The sequence below is a fragment of the Diadema antillarum genome, unplaced genomic scaffold, assembly GCF_040938485.1.
Source record: "Diadema antillarum isolate AM-2024a unplaced genomic scaffold, OU_Dant_1.0 scf00000017, whole genome shotgun sequence".
NCBI classification, from domain to species: Eukaryota; Metazoa; Echinodermata; class Echinoidea; order Diadematoida; family Diadematidae; genus Diadema; species Diadema antillarum.
This window is the reverse complement of record NW_027270906.1, coordinates 1967107-1992938: the sequence shown is the minus strand read 5'-3', so window position 1 is coordinate 1992938 and position 25832 is coordinate 1967107. Positions and strand designations below refer to the sequence as shown.

Below are 25832 nucleotides of genomic sequence, written 5' to 3'. Positions count from 1 at the left end.
TTCACAGAATGAAGGTCAGTTTAAGCAGCATGATATTTAATGGAAAGATATTGCAACAGCCCTAAGTCAATTGCTACTTGAATGAGTGAAATGATCTAATTTTCTGCAATTTATGATATGCAGTGGCTATCACATGGATCAATGCAACAATGCTCAGCATCATAAACTCTTTAAATTGCAATAGTCACAATTAATTGAGTAATTGATACAGACTGGTATGAAATCCTGTCTTTGCTGCCAGGAGAACAACTTTATTTCCACAACTTTCACCGTCAGCCGAAAGTCATGTGCAAACTTCAGGGGGCACTCACCACATAAGTGAAAATGAATCTACTGTGGCAAGTACTGAGGTGTTTGAGCAGCGAGTAGAGTCGCAGACAGTTGAGGGCGCACCACGGGCACCGCAGGTTGTCCCGCGCCTCCGTCTGCTGGCGTGTGTTGTTGTTATACAGGAACTGGTAGAAGACGCGCTCCACCTTCTCCGCCATGGCCGGCGTCATCGTGGCACCATTCTTGGAAGAGGGCGCCCCCTTGGACGGAGAGACGGTGGTGGTGGTGGTGATTGAATGCTGGCTCCTCCGCAGGGGAGACGTGGTGGACTTACTGCTTACTGTGTGGAAGAGAAACATATTTTTGGTCATCAATTAAAGACGATAGTGATGCCAATTTTACAAAGGCCTCATTTTTGTAACCTTCTGTCACATTTGACAGAAAGAACAACTTGTGGAAACATGGATGGAAATGTAGGCAAGCTATTGTGCTTATTGATGCTTCTGATGTTTGTGCACACAACCAGACACCTCTTGAGAATCATTCAAAAACTTCACATTATTTTTTTATTTTTCTTTCAACATGAATAGACCTAAAAAATCATGAACTTTCTGAGCACCATCTATTTGTCAACTAATTTGCAAGAGAGGGTTGAAACTGGATTGTGTTTTGCATTACACACTTGTTAAACGATTGGGGGAAAATGAGGTAAGTTTCCAAGCTTTATGACTCAAAAGTACAGTGTTTTAAAGCCTTATAGTCTGATGATTGAGGTATATTTATGTAGGCATCCTGCACCACTTTGTGCTTGGTGTGTTGTGTCTGCCCGGAGTATGACTACCTAGCTTGGGTAGGGATACCAACCTTTGCCAAACAGCACTGAAGTATTTCTAGGGCCGAAATAGCATATTTTCAGTGGAACAACAATACTACATTTCCTGCAATAGACATGTGTTGTAATACAATCTGGGAAAAACAGTATTTTCCATAAAAACCTGCTGATCTTTGGCAAAAAACAGAATAAAGTAACAGTTGGCATCTCTGCTTGAGATCCCAAACTGGCATGGATCCTTCCTTCATACAATTTCCACCCCAATATCTGGTATGATACAGCAATGCTTGGTACATCTATTCAGTTTTCTGGTATGGCTAGGTATATTGCTGGCTGTAGATGTGAAGCAATAGCACTCAAACAACCCTTCGCAGCCTTTTACATTGCTTAACCCTATTCTAACTGGGCTATTTGAGACTAAGTTTTTACTGGGGGGTGGGGGGTCAATTTGACCCCCCCTTCAGATCTCGGCTGCCGATCGCAAAATTTTGCCTAAACATAGAGCCGGATGTCAACTACAAGATTACATGGTCATACAAAAGAAAAATTTGATTTTCTATTTTTAGTAAATTAATTATGCAAATTTACGCATGAAATCATATTTTCACCTTTAACTCCATTAAAACGACTGAATGATTGCTACATTTTTGTGTAAGAGTTCCTCAAGACACATTTAACAATTTTCTTGTAAAAAAATAGCACAATCAAAATCAGTTTCTTTTGTTTTTTATTGTTTTGTTAATTTCTTATGTATTTCACTGTTTTTTTTACCATTTGTTTTCTATTGTTTTTTGGCCAAAATTTGTTGCAGGCACTTTAGCAAGCTTATCTACATTAAAATTGATTAATTTCAATGGTTAAAAGTTGAAATAATCTAATTTATATCAATTCAACCAAAAAACACAATTTGCATTGGATTTGCACACGATATCATGAATTTGAGCCATTTTCGGGTTGACATGCATACGCAAAACATTACGTAACTTCAGAACGGTGTACCCGGACATCGCAAATTTGGTCTCAAAATATGCGGGAGACTTCAAAGAAAAAAGTCATGAAACGACGCAGCAAAATCTTCGCGCGTTGCGGAATCACGGCGCGAAATGTCGCGGGGGGGGGGGGGGTCAAATTGACCCCCCAGTTAGAATAGGGTTAAGCCCTACACCCTATTTCTGATCAGGGCCCTGTTCCATAAAAAGATGCAATCAAACTTAAGTCAGAAAATCAAACAAAACATCGGGTATCAGCCAATCAGAACTGCATATTCAGAGACTTATGTTTGCTTTTCTGACTAATGTTTCATCTCCACTTTTATGCAACAAGGCCCTGCTGTCTCAAGCACTGAGGATTAGTTTCACTCACATGTTTCCCCATTACTCAAGGCACTGTGTTTAGCTGGGTCCAATGATGTGGAATGTATGAGCTCATTGCTGGAACCGTGGTTGGAAGTCGACCTCGACGACCTCTCCGGCGACCTCAGGGTGCTAGTTTCCTCCAGGTCTTTGTCACTGCTGCTCCACGTCAGACTGAAGCTCAGCCGGGGACTGAGGTCTGGGACTTCTAGTGGACCAACGGACTGTTGAAAAATAATCATGATTAATAATTTTAATATCAATTTATAAAGCACAAAACCTATGTACATATATTCTTCTGTGCTGCAAAAGCTTCTAAATATGCTTGACAATAATGCACAGTTTTGATCTAAGTCTTGATTTAAAGACTGCTACAGTTGGGGATTTCCTGACTTCCATTGGGTAAGTCATTCCACAGTTTGGGAGCTGCACAGGCAAAACAAAGTAAATCAAAAAGCAACCCATAATTTTTAGTTTGTCCGACTGATATCAGAATGATACACAGGTGACCTCTGTCATAACAAACTCCTCAGGACTGGCTGTTTTCATTCGTTAATTTGAAATTTTGTTACAGCCAAACAGTAAGGTTACATAAAAACATAGTTTGAAGAGGAATTTTGGCGACTGGATTTTACTTCGTTGTAACAGGAATTTTGTTGTAAACGTGCATGTCATAACAGGAGTGCACTGTATATTATCATTAGTCTATCCTTTTTTTTTCATACAACCTGTCCTCCGGGGAAAAGTAAATGAAACCAAGCGCAAAATGATATTACGTCTTCTCATCTCACCTTTCCATCTGCAATGGTTTCCCATGAAGCACTATGGTACTTGTGGGTACTCTTGGACTGGACCTCCTGGAGGGCCAGCTCGTAGGTGCCATCCAGGAGTTGGCACTTGTTCTGCTTGTCGACGACCACCAGCTCCGACGCGAACATTGCGACGGGCTCCTCCTCGTGGTTCTGGGGTGGCTGCGAGGACTGTGGCGGCGGTGGTGGTGGCAGGAGACCGCTGGATTCCAGCTCCTTCTCTTTTAACCTCGTCATCACCTTCCGTCTCTTGGATGCCTGTCCGTCTGCTGCCAAACAAGTTTGAGGTCCAGAGTGATATGTGACAGTACATCGCACGGGCTAACTTGTTCGAATATTGACTGAATTAGACTCCACTGGTATGCTGAAAACATATCATACCAGTCGCAATGCTGCAATCCCTTATGTCACTGTCAACAACAAATGTACCAGGTAATCCCTAGCAATGCCCCAGTCATTGTATGTTTGTTTTTGTTTTGCTTTGTTTGTTTTTTTCAAATTTTGACTGAGTATAGCCATGACCAGAAGCATTCCACAGCAGGTTCTTATGGCTATTCATTATTCATTTTTTTTTTCTTGAAACAAATAGAAATGTGTGTACCTATGTAAACCATTAAACAATGAACAGTTGAAACAGGAATTTTGTTATAACCGCGTTTGTTTTAATGGGAGTGCACTGTGATTAAGAACTCACTCATCGTCTCTGATGAGTCCGCATCGCCATTGCAGAGGCTCCCGTTGGGCATGGCAGAGGAGGTGGGGCAGCGTGCCTGTAGGAGGAGCCTGTAGGAGCGCACCGTGTGTCCGTTGGAGTGGCTGAAGTAGCTGCTGGGGATGGTCAGGGACGGCGGCGGCTGAACGGGGGCTGAGCCCAAGGACAGAGGCAGGTTCATAGGAACCTGGCACTGACCGAGGGAAACTCGCATGATGGGCAGGCAAATGTCCTGGAGACACACAAATAAATTACAGGTTGGCATTTTGTGTATTCTACTCCCACTATTTCAATTCAATTCAAACTCAATTCAGTTCAATTATACTTTATTCAGATCTAACAAAATGTAATACATACTACCAAGCATACATTTCACAATAATTGTAACAATTTGCAAGAAACACTTTTAGCATTACATGTATGTAAGGTTGCTTTAAATCTATACATGTATTAGGGACAATGTTGTTATGAAATTGACAATTTGTGCATTGATTTGTATGTTCTACTTTCTTTTCTTTCTTCTTTTTTTTTTGCATATACTCTGTATCAACTTGTATTGATTTTTTATTGTACTTGGAGAAAAACAATGCAGAAATAAACCAAATTTAACAGGTTGAGTTATAAGGTATAGATTGCAAAATATATGTACAAATGAAGTAAGTACCGGTAATAAGAGAAACAATGCATACTTCGCAAGGATGACAGAAAATATGCAGGAGACTGATCATATTTGTCTAAAACAGGTGGCTGCATTGTACACAAAAGTAAGATGCAAAATTTTAGCACAATCAGTTAAAATATTTCACATCTTCATAATGGCCATTAGTCTCCACTGACAACCATGTCATCAGGCAAGCGGAGTAGCAAAACTGTCACACAAAACTCATAGAAAAGTTTGAAATTAGAGTTGATGCCATATAGTTTGAGGAGATTCTCACTCTTTAATGATAACATTGAAAAATGGCTGACAATATTTTGGTTTGGTTTTTGATGGCAGGTGTCTATAAAACTAAATTTTCCACAGCATCATTCATGAGGATTCAAGCTCATATTAAATAGCTAGACCATTTTCACTTTTTTTGCATTGGCTTTTAACAGCAAAAGGATATAACTTTTAACTTACCTTTCTCCTCTTATGACACACTTTGAGCAGGATTAGTTCTACAGTAGCCATGTCCTCCGGAATCACATTGTCACCTTGTCAACAGACATTACACGCAGACATAAACGAGTATGAGGGCAGCACACAAAGAGACAAAATTTGCTTTAACACACACATCTATAGTCATCCCATTATCACTGTACACCCCCCCCCCCCCTCTTTTTTCCCCCAGTTATAATCTGGAACCAAAACTTGGTCTACATGTATAAACCCAAGGATCTGAGGAGCTTGGACAAAGCAGGTAGATACTTTAAACCATAACAAATTTCACGGTTTTCTTGTTTTTCTTTAAGCTGCATGATGTAAGGGAGGATATAAAAATCATACACGTCCTCTGAATACTTAAATATTGCTGTCCTTGAGACTGTGGCATTCTATTCTTTCCCTGTTTCATCAAATGTCTTCTTATAAGTCAGGTGCCGGCAACTTATGCAAGCAATGCTGTGGCTGCTGAGGTAACTTTAATTTTAAATGTATTGCCTGGCAGTTAGTCACCAGAGTGGTGGTTTCTTACACTTTCCTGTCAAGCTGATTATTCAAACTTTGTACATCCATGTATGCATGCTTTTTATACAATGCATACATCCAGGATCTGACATCACATTATTCCAAATTTGGGGCAAATAAAAAAATAAAAAATAAATAACAAAAACATGCAATTTCAAGCCAAAAGGTTGTCTACAGAGCGCTCTGTGTTCATAAGAGCTCAGAAAGAAAATTTATATAAATAGCTCTTAAGGGAGACTCTGATTTTATAAAAAGACCTCACCTTTCCATTTTAACTGATTGAATGTAAGGGTCAGGTACTTTCCACTGAGCCTGTGGAGGGAATAAAACAAAAAACATGATAAGACTCTCTGTGCTATTTAAGTGCCAAAACATGTTTTATTCATCCCCCTGAATTCATTACTCATACATTTAGTGTTTGACAATTGATGTGCTAACATGGTGTATTGGTATCTTCGCACTACAACTATCTATACAATAGCATACCGATTTCTCAAATCATGAACGATTATCACGTGCTACATTAATCACAGTTATTATCATTGCTATTCTTATTATCATCACAGGTCAGGAGAAATGATTTCAATGAGTCAAAGGTGTAAAAAGCAGTTCTCAACTTTTCAAGCTGAAATCAGCGGTCACCCAACATAGCACTTGTTCAATGTCTGAGAAACACACATTGAATTACTTACCAAGGTTGTAGCATTTTGCAACCTGTGCTCTAATGTTCTGTAAGACATTTCTATAAAATGGTCAGGTATACTTTGGTGCACTAACCATCAAAGCACTGCATTTTTATCAATGATCATTTTGAATTAACATAAGAAGTATCACATAGAAAATTTGTCAGTCAGGGCTTTACACAAGGACAAAATTTTGAGGCAAAAAATTGATAAAAGTACTGTATTTGATACTGACAATCTGATTATTTTTTGTAACAAACAAACAAATAAAATCTCTCTCTATTTCTACATCTCTATTAATGTTGGGATGATAAAGTCCAGTATATCATCCTTAAAAAGTTTGTATGATTCTGAATCAGGCATGACTGACACTTTATATGTAAACAGGATGTACTGTACACTGTGTGTATTTGGTCATTCAACTACTGTTTTGTACTGAATGAAATGAAGCCTGCTTTTCTGGAAATGATTTTCATTGCCATAATCTGCATGTGGACTTTGAAGTTTCTCTGCACGGTCAGACCCAAACGAGTTGTTTACATTTAACTTGAAGATCTTTCATTTATCATGATTGAGGATTCCATGACCAGCAGCCCTTTCAAACACACCAATTTCTATATGGGATACACAAAATTTACATGGGCTACACACTACAATAAGTATTCAACAAAGACAAGAGATATCATGAGATTCTGATCTTATGAATTACGCTGCAACTGAGATTACACACTCAGAGTAAAATGCACGCTCAGTATGAAACCACTGCCGCTCTGGGTGAGCGAACCTGTGACACTGGCCATGATATGCTGCTAGCTCAAACTACTGAGTTTGTGTACAGACTTTGTTACATCCTTCATCTCATGCTATCTATGGGAAGTGCAGTATATTGGATTCATACGACCTCCCTTTCCCTCCACTGCCCCTGTCAGTGAATTCTTTTTGTGTTTGTAAATAACCGAGGGTTCTATGTATATCTATTTCATTCAAATGTCATTCATTACTGTGTACAGGAATACGCTTTGTGGAAGTGAATCAGACACTGTATAGTGAATACAGTTGACTTGTAGTCTGAGCCAGGGAGGTCAGCTAATTATCAATACCTGTACATAATCCCTGTATGAAGACAGCTTGAATGCAAAAGGGGAAAGGACAAGACTAACGTATTGACTGTTTAAAATTCAATTCAAAGGTAATTCTGTCCCTCTACCTAGCTTGATACCTGTTCTCCTCCCCCTCACCCCTTTTCTTTAATCTGATGTTGGTCGTTTTTCTTCATAATTTTTCCTATTTACATCCCCAAACAAACAAAAATATGAAAATAAACCAAAAAATCCATCCTGTAGACGACAGAGTACACAGTAAATATTCTAATTGATAGCACTGAGACATTCGACGGACCAGTAATACACTATTGTACATCAATAAAGAAAACAAGCAAAATTGGAACTTCATAACATATAACAGGCAGTATACCCAGCAGAGCTACCATTAAAAATCAAGGATATTTCATACAAGGCAAGCACGTATTTGCTTGGTAACACTTTGATATTCACCTACGCATCAACATTTCCGTTTTTTACACATTGTCGTTAAATGGGCATAGAATAGGGCGGTTGCTTCGTCCTACTTTTTTTTGCTTTTTCTGTGGGATTAACAGGTTTTATATCCTCTTGCAAAACATCACAACATCTAGCATGGTTGAAGACTAATATCTCATAAGATTAAGTATGAAATCTTATGGCAATACACCAGAGTTTTTTCTTCTTCCAAGAAATGAAAAACTAATTACATGTCACTTGATCATGTGATGTGCTTCCCTCTAGTATAAAGAATAACAGATTTAATTTTTTTCAGGGTCCGAATAAATTCACTGGAAATCTCTAGTATTAATTCCTTCTCCATCATTTAAGAGGTTTCATGTTTTATTATCCTGAGGAGAAGTCTCACTACCTACTCGATTTTGCAATATGATAACAGCTTTGAAAGGAACACCTTTCAGGGCTGCACAGGGACACAAAAACTTTAATGCAACTATTCATCATTGCCACTGATGAGCACCAACATCACTCTGGATTTGTCGGATTTGCATTTACATTGTCATGGTGGCAATCAAGTGATTGTCTGGCGACTTTAATAGCCGAGCTCCTGGATAGACAAGTTTGCAATAAAACATCCCAGGCTATACTTCCCTTGCTCTTCAAGAGACAAGAGTAGCAGGACGGATACATGTGCCATGAAAAATTAACACAATGATGAGAATACTTGTCATCATTAAACCACGGAGAGCATTTTCTCATTAATAACCTGCACATTAGCAATCTTCAAAAGAGGACGCCTCACACACACAAAAAAACCCTGTCCATGGTATTTCAAATCACTTGAAGTTTAACAGACAGACGAAATGGAACTAAAAAGACTTGATACTGATTAAGAACAGGCAATCCTGACTCCCTGCCACACATCACTGTTGGAACTTTGCTTGATGTTTGGAACCTTCAACAAATCATCCAGAGCCTACATCTGTAGGTTAATATTTGTAGTCACAACAGGGATGTTGTGTACAAGAATACATGTACACTGTACTACACTTGGAAGAATATATATCAATTAGAAGTAGTGATAATAACGATTACATGGATGACTTTGATATTAAAGGGATGGTACAGTATTGGTGGAGATGAGAATTGGGCTTTTAACTTTTTGCAAGATACCAAGAAAACACTTATGAAATAGTACAGAGCATACCATTTTAAGAGGAATTCAAAGTTTATTTGATGAAAATTGGGTTTGGAATGACTGAAACGGTATCCAAAAACAAAGTATTTAAAACAAAGCGATCGTAATAAAAGGTGGGTCCCACACTTTTTTAAAATCGCTCTGTTTTGGATATCTCAGGCATTTCAAAACCAGTTTTCATCAAATAAACATTGAATTCCTCATGGAATTACATGCTCTTTCATATTTCATAAAGAGGTTTCTCATTATCTCACCACGAAATGTTAGAAACCTGAAATTAGGTCTTAACCAAAACTATATGATCCCTTTATTATACAACAATTGTTGTACAGACATGACAGTCTGATTAAACTCAGCCTATAACCAATCCTATACGCAAAGTCTAATGGGCACCTGAGCATATCATAGGGAATGGGATTACCATAGTAACATCTTCAGTGTTATACAGCTCACCCAGAGGGCCTTGTCATTATCATCATTTTACGTATTGAAAGCACTACCAGGTGAGAGACCATTATTGCACCTGGATCAAGGAACATAGTGTGTCAAGACATCTCGTCCACGAATGTACCACGGTTCCACATTAGCAATGGCTCAGGGCCACTAAAATTTGATGTTGGGCCACCAAATTTCCAAAACGGTTATCTTTTGGTGGCCCAATCAGGCAACTTTAGCCGGGTTCACACGTACAATATAGCAGGATGACGATCGCGCTCCGTATCTCGAGATTTTTTGCGAGCATCCACACGTACCAAATTAGCGGGATAGCGATCACGCTCGGAATCTCGAGTTTTTTGCGAGCGTCCATACGTACAGAATTATCCCGCTAATTGCCGATAGAGATAACAGCAAAGCCTGCAAACTGGGTCATACAGCGCCCTTCTCTATCACTGCCTGCGCGCGCTTCCCTTTGTCCATTGTTTTTTGCGCGTCAGTGGTGTGGTTCGCGCGCGGTTGTTGTGGTGCACCAAAGAGGTGAAAGAGGTGAAGTATGATGGGATGTAAAAACTCGAGATTCTAATCCCGACCGTTCACACGTACCAGCGCGGGGCCAATTATCCTGCTAATTGATGAACTAGCGCAAGATTTCTTGGGATTAACAGCCATGCTTATCCCGCTAATAAAAGGGTTTTTTCTGTCTACACGTGCGAAAAACTCGAGATACCGATCGCGATGCAAATCTCGAGATTTGTATCCCGCTAATTGGTGTACGTGTGAACCCCCCTTAAGAGTCAAACTGGATTGATATTTTTCCTTGCATTTTGGGCCAATACATTTCTTTGTCAGGCCACTTAAGTTTTAAATATGCAACATAATAATTTTAGTCGCCCAAACAGGCCACCAGAGGAACAAAAAAGGGGGGTTAGTGTCCAACCCTGTGTAAACTCATGGCGAGATGTGAACTTGAAACCTCCATGTGAAGATCCTCAAACCACATCCACAGCACCCAAGCCATAGTATATACTTTACATACCCTCCGGACGGTGTCGCGGCCTTCAGTTTATTCTCTTTCACCTCCAGTAGACTGTCGACGGAGAACTTCTTTCTGCTGCTTTTCCGCTCCAGCTGGCGATGCATGTAAGTCAGGGTCCGCCTCAGGAACACCGGCTGGGATTCAAAGACATACATTGTGCATCACGTGACTGGCGTGTCTCAAACTGGTGGGATTATAATTCTGAACAGCTTGAGATGGCTCAAAATAGTTTAAACATGGTAAGAGCTTGTTTGAAACAGAAAATACTGAGCACTGATTTGGCTAGCAATGGTACCTATACTGTATTGTAATGTCAATAAAGATCTTCAAGTCATCACCATTTGTTTTAAATCATCATCACTATCAAATGTTATTATTTGGTTTGTTTTGGGGAAAAATTCAGCTATCAATTTTCATGCTAGTGGCTGCTATATAATTTTGTTAAAATGGCAAAGAACTCAACAAAAATAATCTATAAACGACAATGCGTGCACTTCAGAGAACAGGGTAACAACTGAAGCTAGTAAGACATTTCCATCTACAACATAGCTGAAGGAGTCCACGTGTTGAGCCACCGGGGCCAGGACTTTACACAGCATGGTCATTGAACACTGTATTCATACTAGCCAAAGCCTAGCAAAAAAGAAAATAATAACATTGACAATGAGCATTGTGCAACAGCCTGTACGATCATCTATGATTAGATGAGAATAGCAAGAAGACAGCTGCTTTGTTTATAATATGGTGTTCTGATCTGAAGATTTCCGACAGCTTTCCATTCTGTTCCATTTCAGAGGCATGATCTTTTGAACCCGCCTGGGACTCTGACTGTCCCCACAACTACACACAAACCTAACCCTTGCTGTGCTACGTTTGCCGATTGGCACGCATGCATACACACACACACACACACACACACACACACACACACACACTTCAGAGTGCTTTCTTTGCAAATTAGTATACCACAGATGTCTGGAAACTAATCGTTCATAAACAGAGATTGCCTAATCCCCCTTATCGCCATTGTGTCACCATGGCATTCCTGTTGGATTGGGGCACATTGCTACACCTGAGTGGGCTTTAATTAACATACAAATGCAGGTCAAATTTGGATGGATAACTGAATGCTGGTGTAAACTTGGCAAGTTGAAGCCAGTGAAGAGCCTTGGCACGTACAATCTTAACCCGTTGAGGACGAGTCCCGAGTATACTGTATACGCCATATATTTCGCGAGTCTAAATTTTCACGAATCGGGAATTCCCGACGATTTCACAGGTGGTTAAATTCGCGATCGTGGAGTCCTGTATTGAATGGAGAAGTGTACACGCGTACGTCACATTCACATGGGGATCAGCGAAATTCGTGAAAATAAAAATCTCGCGAAATATTCCGCGTATACAGTACTCCACTGGGCAAGTGTCTATGGGAAATGCGTGTTGGAGCAAAATCAACCCATCCTCAATGGGTTAAAGGTACTTCTGCCTTGAAAAAGTATGGAGACTGGACCCTGTGTATCTTGCTGTAAAGTGTCCACTCGTTTACGAGTGACATTGAGAGCACTCTTAGTTCAGTGTAGACACAGGGTTTGTTATGTACAGTTGCTAAAATTTTGCCAGTAGTCCGTTAAACCACTCACAAATGGTTGAGCCTTAAACGAACTCACAAATTTAACTGCCAATGGTCATGAGAAACCAAAGTAACTTTACTGGGGGAAAAGGACTCTACTTGAAATTTAAAGAGCCCTTTTAGAGATTTTCTCCATCAACTTTAAAATTATGGCATTTGATCTCAGACACACAACCAAGGTTTAGCATGGCCAAAAGCTGGTAAAGAACATGATGATGTCTTGCCCTCACAATTTTTCATATACAATAGATGAAATTAGGGGAAAATGTTAATTTTAGTTAATATAAATAAAAGCATGTTCCCACATCAAGATATATCATCTGGAGTTAACATTTGTTCTTTTTTATTCTGAGTGGTTTTAAAGGGAACCCAAATCCAAAGAGCAATGTGGATTGAGTGAAAGCAGCAACATTAGTAGAACACAGCAGTGAAAGTTTGAGGAAAATCGGACAATTGATGCAAAAGTTATGAATTTTTAAAGTTTTGGTGTTGGAACCGCTGGATGATTAGACTACTAGAGGTCTCATAGTGATATTGATGTTCTTGTTCAAAAAGTTAACAGTGAATTGAAAAAAGTAACAAATTGGGTGAGAGCTAATAAGCTCTCGTTGAATGTTCAAAAAACGAAATATTTATATGCTTTTTAGTAATACCGTTAGCACTTAAATACAGACATAGTTTTGGATGATACACATTTAGAAAGAGTTTCATATTTCAAATTCCTTGGTATTATTGTAGATGATAAACTTTCTTGGAAATTGCATATTGATTATATTTGTAATATAATTTCACGTAATATAGGCGTTATCAATAGACTAAAATTGTGTTTCCCACAAAAATCATTACTTATGTTATACTCGTCATTGATATTGCCTTACCTTAATTATGGAGTTTTAGTTTGGGGCAACACCCACCAAAATTTGTTGGATAGAGTGTTTCTTTTGCAAAAGAAAGCTCTACGCGTCATTTGTTATTCTCCCATACGTTCTCAAACAGATGTATTGTTTGCTTCTAATAAGCTGTTAAAAATCAGAGATTTGTTTTTATTTAATTTACGACAATTTATGTATATGTACAACAATAACTCTCTTCCTGATATTTTTCATTCCATGTTCCTAAAAAATCAGTCATTTCATGAATATCCAACTCGACGTTCTAATGAATATCATTTACCTCGTCTTCGTACGATTTTAGCCAAGAATACTTGTTTATACCAGCCCAAGTTATTGGAATTCCTTGCATTCCGATATTAAAAATGCCCCCTCTATATACTCATTTAAAAGGAAACTGAAATTTGTTCTACTGCAATCTCATAATTTTACTGACTTGAATTAACCAGCTGTTATGATTCCTCATCTAAGAACCACGTATTGATTCCTATGTTTATTCTCTTATTGTTACCTCTGCCAAGGGGGGGAGGTTATGTTTTCGTAACCGTTGGTTTGTTTGTTAGTTAGTTCGTTCGTTCGTTAGTTTGTCCGTGTGCAAAATAACTCAAAAGGTAGTTAACGGATTCGGATGAAACTTGCAGGAAAGGCTGAGAATGACACGAGTAACAAACGATTAACTTTTGGTAGTGATCCGAGAATTTTTGGGAAATTTATGAAGGATTTTGATATTTTGGCAGGTAGGGTCAATGGAACTTGGGAGTTCAGGCTGCGCGTACTTGAGGTTTGCATGCGCACACTACAGTGCGTACTCTAGTTTCTGCTAGGGCGAGGCGCACCGCGCAGCTGAGGATTTAAGACATATCAAAGGCTTCTATATTGGGAAATCGGGCGACTGTCAGCACACAATAAGTATGTATGGGTGGAAATCACTATATCTCTATGGAAGAACATAACAAGATCCGTGGGACGGTGGAAATGAGCTGCATACTTGGTGGAGGTCTGCGCTCTCAGAGGGCTTCTCTAGTTATACTCATGTAATAAGTCTAGGATATTTCTGCGATTATATCTCTAGCACATTGTTCTTTCTTGCGTCACTTTCTCTCTCTCTCTCGACACACTTCCGAAGAGATCGCTGCCTCTGCTAAACGTTTTGTCTGTTCCGTTCTGTTCTCTTAATACTGTTATGTTAGTTTTGTCTCATTTTGTCTCGTCTCGTAGTCAACTCTCTGTTGTACTGTTACTCCTATTTCAGTCCCGTTTCATGTTTCTACATGTGTACATGACTATTGTGTCTGTTTTGTTGATCTGTCTCTCTAGTGGGCTTCCAGACCTTCTCTTTGCTTTCAACTGATGTTTTTCTTCTGAGGGACTCACATTCTACAAGCTTTGTCTTTTTAGTGGGTCCCTCCATTTTTCTAATTATCCACATTGTTTACTTACTTCAAATCACTTGAGTTTTATGATAATGTATAATTATTGTAAGGTGCTACAATCATTGTATATTCTTTTCGTCCTTCATTGTTTTAACACACCTTATTTTCTGTTACAAAAAAAATAAATAAGTGATGTTTATATGTTCTTGTCGAAAAATGAAATAAAACATTGAATTGAAATTGAAAAATTTGGTGTAGTATAAAGAAATCTTTTTTCATGAAAATTACACATTCCATCATCTTGATACTGACATAATATGTTAAGGGTAGCAATTATTCGACCTGCTTTCTGAAAGCAGTTAGTCAAGAGCTCTTTCATAATGCTAGAAAAGTGAATTTTTGTGGAATTTTCTTTATATTTTCTTTATATTGTTGTCCACTAATACGTCATAACCTCTACTAGTCTCCTCATCCAGCGGTTCCAACACCAGAACTTTAAAAGTTCATAACTTTTGCATCGATTGTCCGATTTTCCTCAAACTTAACTGTGTTCTACTAATATTGGTGATTTTACTTAATCCACATTTCTCTTTGGGTTTGGGTTCCCTTTAAGACAAGTTTTATCATACAGCTGAAATATGAGATTTTTGTCATTTCTGTATATGAAATGAATAAGAAATTGTGAGAGCATGACATCATCAATTTGCTCATTTGAATATTCACAAGACTAGTCAAGAAATGTTTTCCAAAAAATGTGAAATGTCAAAATGTCATATCTTCCTTATTTCTTATCTGATGTTTGTCATTTTGTATTGTTCTGTAGGGAATATTTTTCTTTTTCTTTTTCTTTTGATTTATTTTTGGGGGTGTATTTCCTCTTTAAAGGGGCATTCCAGACGATTTTCATAATTTCACATCAAGTAGTACATAAATCGACAGCTCCATGTGTAGATTTGTGGAATTTATTGTGGTCCTGGAGCGGAGTGAAACCAATACTCTGAAAATCTTAAACAAATTACACTGAACAGTGTTGATGACAAAGGAGCCTCTCACATATTTCAGAAATGTAGCAGTGTAATTCCATTACAATACTGTTTGCTTGACAAGTTCACCTGGGTAGAAATATGCATGCATTCTGTTTTTTGTTCTGCTTCCTTGAGCCCCAACTCGTACATTCTTATAGTGAGGCTACCATGTCATCATCCTTGTTCATTGCAATTTGTTATGAATTTTGAAAACATTATTATTCCTTAAAAATCCCAATCACTATCAATTCTGAAACTCTGTACTCAGTATAACGGATTTATAGTTGTTTAAATGTAAAAGTCTGAAAATCATTCGGAGGTCTCCTTTAAGCAATGCAGTCCTGGGAGATTCTGTTGCAGGTATTGTCATCTTGGAGTCATCATGTTGGCAACTCTGACTTTTACTGCCTATCTTCTTAGGAAAAATATTAGATGGAACTGGTTTAGAGTTGTTTAATCTGCACAAAATCACAAAGAAGATCACACAAATTTGCCTATTTGAGAGAGAAACAACAACTTTAATCTTCAAAGTCCTGTTGCCAATTTCAGAATTAGTTTATATGTCTTGTTGATCAATTTTGCAACTGAACTAAGCAGTCAATGCATGATTTATATAGACAGAAAAAGTTTTATTCTACCTCATGAAACACTGATATAGGTACTATGTAGTAAAAATCATAATGAAATGATACAGTTGCACCAAACTCCAGAAATATGGTTTCTGGGATTTTAAGGTGTTTAAATTAAAGAAAACAACAACAACAACAACAACAACAACAACAACAACAAAACATGTCCTCCATATCTATGACTTCTATCATTACTTGGGCAATGACAACAGCATAAAAACATTCCTTTATAAGAAATTAAATGCATTTTTAATTAGGTATAGAGATGGTGAACCCCAGATTTATATCTGCCTGTGAAGACTGTCTTGTCTTTTGATTCTTTAACCCGTTGAAGACCAGTCCAGAGAATACTCGGGCAGGTGTCTTTAGGAAATGCGTATCATAGTAAAATCAGTACATCCTCAACGGGTTGATAAACACACACACACACACACACACACACACACACATACACACAAAACAGACAGTGTAGAGGCCTCAGGATTTCTGCCAATCTTGTTCCAAGGGCATTGATCTGAAAATCCTCTGAATTACATGTATGTTTGAACCAGGAAACACCTCTCTGTAATTTTGTTTGCAGCTAATATTACAATACAATCAAACATACTCTCCCTGCTTCACAGTGAGAGTACGCCTCATGGGAACCTAGAGCACAGCGTGCCAAAAGGACGCGATGACTATCACTGGTGTTTAACGTACCCGGTGCATAAAGCTGGTTTTCACACTGATGGTTTCATACCAGTATCCTTTGCAGGCAGTTGAATCTTGCATGACTACTTGAAGCAAGACTGTCAGTGTGTGATGGGGTATTAAGCATGCAGCCTCTCAATTTTTTCTGATGTGAGATAAGATTTTGCAGCAAGAACAGAGCGACTAGGTGTTATAATGGATTAAATCATCGTTTTCCAGTTCCGACTGAATAGCGCCGTGAGAGTGGCTGGGAAAGTGTGCGGTTGCATTGCTTTGCAGATTTCAGACTCGCGAGTAGGAGCTATCACGGCCAATTTAGGTCTGAATTACAAATGGGTGACAGGTATTAGCCATGTTAAAGAATGAAGAGACGAGATGAGAACAAGTTTAAGAGAAGGAGGGATGAACCTTCAATATGTGTGCACACAATGCATACGAAATGTTTAAAGGGGACAGTCAAATCAAATATCACAGCTCAATAATACATTGTACTTTGCTATTGGACTTTACAGGTTTGCACTGCAGTACTGGGTACTTGTAAATCTCATTCTGAAGTTGTTTCTGGTACAGCGACAACTTGCATACAGGAGCACTCCATGACAATGACAAGAATGAAGACATAGGTTCCTAATTTCAGACTTTGCTGGCAAAATACACAAATGTGCATGTCCTTTCATGCTATACACTGAGTCCCTCTTGAAAGGATTTGAGTAAACTAATTGAAATTTACACTTCATCATGTATTTTTGTAGCAGGGCTCCATTTTGCAAAACAGTAGTAGCTTAATAATAATTAAACGGATCGTATAGTTTTGGTTGAGACCTAATTTCAAGTTTCTAACATTTTTCGGTGAGATAATGAGAAACCTCTTATGAAATATGAAAGAGCATGTAATTCCATGAGGAATTCAACATTTATTTGATGAAAATTGGTTTTGGAATGGCTGAGATATTTAAAACAGAGCTAATTTAATAAGTGTGGGACCTACCTTTTATTACGATCGCTTTGTTTTACTTTGTTTTTGGATGTTTCAGTCATTCCAAACCCGATTTTCATCAAATAAACTTTGAATTCCTCTTGAAATGGTATGCTCTGTACTATTTCATAAGTGTTTTCTTGGTATCTCACAAAAAGTTAAAAGCCCAATTCTCGTCTCCACCAATACTGTACCATCCCTTTAAGTGTGATTTCAGATACAACAAAGTTATAATTTATGGCAGTTGACAATTCTGTCAATTTGATGCCAGTACCGAGCAGTCCCATGAAATGATGCTACCTGTGAAATGGAGCAATGAATTGACACAACGTACATCTTGAAATCAACTACATCTCGAGGTACATGTCACAGACAATGTGCATGCATACACAAACGGTGCTTTCATAGATGATCAAGTTTGATTAAAAACTTACCGATATCTTGTGTCTGGCAGCAAGGAAGCGATAGATTTGGGTTGGTTCTGAAATTCAAAGGTATCACAGAGAAATGTATTTGTTAATGTTTCACATACCTTGTATAAAAACTAAATCATACAGCTCTGCCACACTTGAATACTAGAAATGGGTCCAAAATGCTGAAGCACATTTTCAGCTTGCCTTTCCCATTCATAAAGACACATATCTTTCATTGGTGTATTAAATATCATTCAAGCTGGTGAGATGCAATATTGACTTGCCCTTCTACAAAAAACAGACCACACAGCCCCACTTTTCTATAAAGTTATGCAGCACATGTAACATACAGAGAGTGAACTTCGACTTAATACTTATCTGCAGAATTTACAATTAGCATGCACCATAAAACCATTAACTCATTGAGGATGGACAGATTTTGCTACAAAATGCATTTCCCATCTAGACCCCTGTCCGAGTATACTTGGCACAAATTTCTTACAGAATAGAGAGCTATGTGCAAGGGACCAAAAATTTTACATTTGACCTAAAAATTTGAAACTAACATACAGACTTCAGTAACATTATTTTTGTAATCTCCAAACACTGCAAAATATTTACTGTAAGTGCTAGAGTACGAAACATTATACATCTGGCAATCAGCAAGCCATGTTTGGTGGTCAGAAAATGTAACGTACAATAACTCAGTGTCCTCTTTATGCTTTTATCTTGTTTTTAAATTCACTTTTGCAAATATACTTCAATGTGTGGTGAAACTTGCCCCAAAAAGAAACAAAACCAGTTAAAGAATTAAGATTTTTCGAACAAACATTGGAGGTATTTCCTGAAATACATATGGACACCGAGTTATGTACGTAACACTTTAAATTCTACCATACAATATTTCTTCTCATTTCTTAATTTGATACAAAAATTATAATATCATGCTGTTCAGTGAAGCAGTATACAGCAATGCTGGCACAGAGGGTGATATTTTCTATGGAAACTTCTGAACCAGCTATCAATAACAAAAACCGTTGTCCATAAAAAATGTTACGTACATAACTCGGGTGTCCTATGTCATGGTCTTATCTCTTAATGTACTTCATTTCTGCCAAATACACCCACTCATATCAGGAGTGTTATCTATTATCTTAATATGACATGAACACTTTTAAACAAATTGTAGATGCTTGTAGAGTCCAAATTTTACCACGTTTCTTACATATACATAACTAGGACACTGGTGTCCATGTTACATGTATGTATGTTACATCATATTGGGTCAATTAGCTAAGATTGGAGTCTGCTTCTTACCAATTTACTCATATGTAAGTTTTATGATATAAAAACTTATGTAGATGCAGAAACTAGTTCATAATGTGTAATTTTCATAGTGAATTGAAAGGTGTGTTCTGTACATGACTGTCACATACATAACTCAGTGTCTACTTTCAAGACCAACTTTGAAGGACACAATAGGTTTAGAATTTATAACTAATGTTTTAAGTGGTTTGCACTTAGGCATTAGCTGCCTGGTATTTGCCTTTTGTAAGAAAATATGATTGTGTTGACATAATAATATATATTGTTACAAATATGTACATAACCCTGGACATCAAAAAATTTAGTATGTCAATCAACTGTAAAAATATTGAAAAGTACACTTAATGTTGCAGTGAATTCAATTTGAAGTAAAGATACTATATACATTAAACATATGAATGGCAATATCATAAAGAATATCGTCACTGGGGTGACAAGACCTTGTATCTGAAATTTTGGTGAAAATGACTTTTTTTTAATTAATGATCAATAATGGGTTAAGTGATATCCTGGCCAAATCCCAACTATCTTACTCCAAAAATGAAGCCACTACAGCATGTCAAAGGAAAGGCTATCCCATTCACTATAGTGCTTTGACCGCCATGTTTTTTGGCTCTCCTGAACATTTGACTTTTTGTAGATACGAGGTCTTGTCGCCCCAGCGATGATATGTACTGTTTTCCACAAGTGTTTTCACTCAACAACTTCAAAGAGTTGGTGGACACCAAAAGTTATGTACTTGACATACAAATTGCCTCAAGGCTGTTGGAAATTCAGAAGTGATGTAAAAAATCACCAGCATGAGAATTCTGTAATTTGATACTTAATTTTTATTGAAGGTTTGAAATCAGTTCATATTTCAAAATGTAAAAGCAAAAATTAAGGTGTCCAAAAATCTATGTTCTGCATGTAACACAAAAAATCATGAAAAATGGGCATTTTTTAACCATAAAAATGCGGTAAAATACCTAAATTCGGAGCAATGAACCTGAAACCTTGTCTGGAGCTACTATAATATATGCCTTCAAAAGTGAAAATGGTACTTCATGTCCTGGTCACATTGCATTAGTTTAATTTAGAATTTTCAGAAGCACACTTTTGCACATTGTGTAGTGTACCCTTGATCTGAGCCATGCACCTACATGTATACAATGTATGATAGCCTTTGTTGCGAGGCAGTGAACTTAATATGTGTAGTCTCCTTTCAAGAAAACCCTTCGTCTGAGCAAGAACTCACTAATAACAGTCATTACACTGATATGGCTTTTCTACATCTCTCTGTAAGATTCAAATCTCTTGACTCTTCTAAAAATGCATGAATAGTTTCTGAATCTAGGTCCAATACAGATTTTCAGTATTTTCTCAAAGATAAAAGTGAACTACATACACAATACCACTTGGCTTTCCACAGGGATCCCAATTAGCCCATACAATGGAATGTGGTACACAGTCAACAGAGACAAGGAATACTGTATACGCTATAATTTTCGCGTACATAAATTTTCGCGAATTGCCGCTGTCACACATTTTCGCGAGTGGTAAATTCGCGATTGGGGGACCAGAGAAAATATGAAGTGGCAAAGAAAGTGTGAATTTTCAACTTACTAGCAAATAAGAATGATGCTAGTTATACACTGCATGAAAAAAAACTTACCAAACTCTGCGAACTAGTAAGTTAGAATTCAACATTTTTGAAGTGGTTAAGCCCATCGCGCTAGATTTCTGACGAGTGGTCCCCTTGCGATAATGGATTGGCTCTCTACAGTATTCGTAAGTAGACATGGACTTGCTACGTGTATATGTACGTAAACAAGCTTTATAGCCAGTATGATCGGTTCGGTAAGCCGTGACATGGTATACTAGTACTGAAATGTTTGTATCATCAAGGCAAGGGATTCATTTTGGAAGGTAATATTTTCGCGTGTTGTTCATTTCGCGAATAGCTCCCGACTCACGAAATTCGCGAAAATAAAACCCCCGCGAAATATATAGCGTATACAGTAACTTCAAATACATGTTACTCTCACAGATAATTTTGTTTGAATCATTAAACTGAGCTCCAATTTCACTATATGTCTATGGATATTGACCCTGTTCACATAAGCTTCCGTTCTCTATATACAGTATTGAAAGATGTAAATTTGAATCAAAGTCCATTCATGAAATTCCACTTAATGTTGACTTTCACTTCCATCTACAATCACTTGTGCATCCCCTCTCAAATTTCTTAACTTTCTATGGTAGAACCAATAGTACCATGTTTCTAGAATTGCATTTTCTGTTTTGACTGGTCCAGATTTACAAGCAATGAACACAATCAGACAAACCTGAGGGAAAAAACTCGATTGGTATCATTTCTGTAACTGCAGGTTTTAAAGGGACTGTACAGTACTGGTTGAGGTGGGGATTCAGGTTTATAACATTCCTAAGTGAGATAATGAGAAACCTCTTATGAAATATGAAAGAGCATGTAATTCTAAGAAGGATTCAACATTTATTTGATGAAAATTGGTTTTCAAATGGCCAAGATATCCAAAAAAGTGATAATAATAAAAGGTGACAGGCCACGCCTTTTCTTAGGATCTCTTTGTTTCACCTTATTTTTGGATATACATATCTAAGCCATTTCAAAACCGATTTTCATCAAATAAACTTTTGATACCCCTTAGAATTGCATGCTATTTGACATCTCATAGAGTGGTTTCTGAATATCTCGCAAAATGTTAAAAGCTAAATCCTCACCTCAACCGGAACTGTACAGTCCCTTTAATTGCAGTACAGACCCAAGAACGTTTTATTAGTGCGAGAGATAAAAGAGAGGAAAGAAACCACAAGTCCTCCTGGTCAAGTGATGTTAATACTAAATAGAGTGATAGGTGTTTACCCCTTTCAAGCGAGCAATAAGCATGGAACAAGCATTTTCATTGTCACGGTGACCACTAACTGAGTATCACACATGTTTGCTCAGACCTTACAGTTGAAGGCAGTTGAATCAGACTGCAGAACAATAAGTAGTTAGGTTCACCTGACATTCCTAATCTTAGAAATTAGCTTGAAGTTTAAACTTTGATGCTAAGCTTGCAGTTTAGCACCATGTGGATGCACCTGAAGGTTAGCAATTTTTAAATATTAGTTGATGACTAGAACCACAAGAAATCTTAGGGTGTATGCTCTATCAATGAGTAAGGGGGAGGGGGCGGGGGGATCCCATTCGTGTGGACACAATAATTGAGAAGCTCAAAAGTTAGTGTGACCTCTCTCTAAACTCATTCACCCTTAGCTTCCGGGTCAACCTCCAGTGCATGTTGTGGACTGTCTTGTCACATACATAGGGTCTATTGCTAGTTCTGTGTGTAATGTATTTATTCTGGTTCTGTAGTCTAATCATCACATGGGATCCTCATTCAAAAATGTTAAGCTTTGAGTTAAAATCTTAAAGATAAGAAATGTTACTTGTGTGAATCCAACTATAGACAAGCACTGCATGAACATTCTTTTCTCATTTAAAGATGTGGGACAACATTTGACAACAGATACACGCTACTTGGTAAACTATGTCTACACCCTACCGAATATTTTGCGAGGTTTTTATTTTCGCGAATTTTGCAAGTCAGCTACTATTCGCGAAATTAAAGACCTATATAAAAAATAAAATATTGACTCTGATCCTGATATGAATGTGACGTACACGTGTACATTTCTCTGTTCAGTACAGGACTCCCCGATCACAAATCTAACCACTCGCGAAATCATCGGGAAGTCTCGATTCGCAAATCTTTAGACTCGCTAAATACAATGTATATGGCGTATACAGTATACCATGCAGGTTTTCCACAGTATTGGTACTAAATACACTTGACCTCACTCCATTAGCTATGTTTGAATATATCTAGAAGGACAAAAGCTTACTTTTGGTGTACTGAAACTTTTAACAACAATCAGACCAAATGTTGTGCTGGAAATAAAAAAAAAAAAAAAAAATTCTCATCACATTGTAGAGTGGATTGAAGATGCTACATGTATCTTTGCATAGAACATGCCAGCAATTTTGCACATGTAAACCTAGACCTGAAGTAGCACATGTTCTTTTTTCTTTTGCTCAGAGGCTAACAGTGTACAGTATGTCCAACTGGTTTATCATAAACACTGCTCCTACAACCTGCTCAAAGTTGCATAATTCTTGCATTGGATACACTACACAGTATGTCCATTTTTCTAGCCATTTCTGTATAACTGCAACACATACTTGTATCAATGAAAGACATCCTTTAGAAATTTTTCCCTTATGAAAAAAAAAATCCTGAGCTACAGTGTGCTACATTAATTTTGTACATGCTACCAAAAGGTTATGATACAGTGTACTCCCATAATAATGAATTCAGTTAGGAGTTATTGTTGCAACAAACTAAAAATTCAGATCCCCAAATTATCTGTCTTTGTATCTTTTTATACTTTGCTGTTAAACTGTAATGAAATTTTGATATAATGAAAGAAAACTGTCAGACCCAAGGAGTTCATTTTAAACAGGAGTCCCCTGTATCATTTAAATATTAGGTTACAACGAAGAATTAGAGTTAAAGATACATGTAATATGCTACTAAAGGGAAATGAAACCCATGCATATTGGGTGACTGCAGCAATATTAGAACATATGAGACATGAAGTTATGAATTTTCAGTTTTTGATGAAGCCGTCAATGGATGAGAAGACTTCAACAGTTTGTGACATCACATATGGAATGTGATAAAAAGAAAATTTGAGAATTCCCCCAAAATTCACTTTCAGTGAAGAGAACACACATTCCCTCAACTTGTTCCTGACATGTTAAAGGTAACATTATTTCACCTACTTTCTGAAAGAGGTAAATCATATGTTCTTTTATTATGCTAGAAAAGTGAGAAAAAAATTGTATTTTCTTCATAATTTCTTTATATTGATTTCCATACATGGCATCATGAAGCATCATAGTCTTCTCATCCAGCAATCAGTGGCAGCAGCAAAACTTTACTTTTGAATGGACTGTCCAATTTTTGTCAAACTTTCACTGATGTGTTCGACTATCTAATAATCATATGGCCGCATTCCCTTAAAGTGTATCTGTACACAGAAATTTAGTTTTCTGACATTGTAGGTTATTGTACTGGTAATATCCCTATGAAATATAAGAGTGCAACGTTACTCACATACAGAGATATAGCAATATATAAAGAGACATAGAGCAATCTCTAAAATGCCAAAAATTACATGCGCCTTGATCTAAGAGTAGTCTTCTGGCCTTATCGACTGCATTCGACTGCGTAATTCGATAATTTTCTGTACGATCAGTGTACTACGATACTCTCAAAACATGCAAACACACGCAAATGTCCACGTACGCAGCTAGGTTGGTGCTACCGCGCCGCACCGGGCCACTGACCAGGCAGCCGCGGCAGCCTCTACTCATGCGGATGCATATGGCTCGATGAGGTGATACCGATAGACAGTATTCGATATAGCTGTGTGCAGACGGAGGCGAACGAAGGAAACGTGCACACACCGATGGTCTAGGCGAGGCTACTTTTTTCAGATCTGGTTACTATTGCAGCGCGCACTAGTGCGTGCTGATTTATTGAAATTAATATTTCACAGTTTGGGACATTTTTTGTGATGGGATAGACTTTTCTCTAGAGTTCTTACAAGGACATGTTCTCACACCTTTCAAATTTAAATTTATGGGGAGATATTCCCTTTAATTCACACATATTTGGATTGTGCTCTCCTTCGCTTCACGAAGATAAAATTCTGTGAGTGACCAGATTTTAAAGGGGCATTCCAGACGATTTTCATAATTTCACATCATGGAGTACATACGATGTATCAGTGTACAGCTCCATGTATACATTTGTGGAATTTATTGTGGTCCTTGAGCAGAGAAATCAATACTTTGAAAAACCCAAAACAAATTACACTGAACGATAATGATGACATAGGAGCCTCACATACTTCAGAAATGTAGCAATGTAATTCAATTACAATACCACATGATTTACAAGTTGGTCTGTGTAGAATGTATGCAGGCTTTCTTCTTTTGTTCTGCTTCCTTGAGCCCCTATTTATGCATTCTTATAGTGAGGCTGCCATGTCATCATCCTTGTTCATTGTGATTTGTTATAGATTTTGAAAACATTCCTATTCCTCATCCCAATCACTATAAATTCTGAAACTCTGTACCCAGTATAACCAATTTATAGTTATTCACATGTAAAGGCCGTGTCCCTTTCTGGGCAAGCCTTGCATGCCACTTGCGAAGAGCAATTTTTACTACCCGGAGGTCCTCGCAGATGACCTGCACATGACAGTACCC

At 37.8% G+C, this 25832-nt stretch overlaps 1 protein-coding gene across 1 annotated transcript in view; it reads right to left on the bottom strand.

Moving 5' to 3' along the window:
- Positions 1 to 25832, bottom strand: part of LOC139726361 (polycomb protein suz12-A-like) — a 42716-nt gene that overhangs the window by 5081 nt on the left and 11803 nt on the right. The window contains exons 2-9 of the mRNA XM_071637383.1: positions 18185 to 18231; positions 10538 to 10671; positions 5907 to 5956; positions 5099 to 5172; positions 3958 to 4207; positions 3246 to 3532; positions 2465 to 2678; positions 312 to 610 (exon numbers count right to left, since the gene is read on the bottom strand). Of these exons, the coding sequence (XP_071493484.1) occupies positions 312 to 610; positions 2465 to 2678; positions 3246 to 3532; positions 3958 to 4207; positions 5099 to 5172; positions 5907 to 5956; positions 10538 to 10671; positions 18185 to 18231 (1355 nt within the window). The remainder of the gene's footprint in view (positions 1 to 311; positions 611 to 2464; positions 2679 to 3245; positions 3533 to 3957; positions 4208 to 5098; positions 5173 to 5906; positions 5957 to 10537; positions 10672 to 18184; positions 18232 to 25832) is intronic.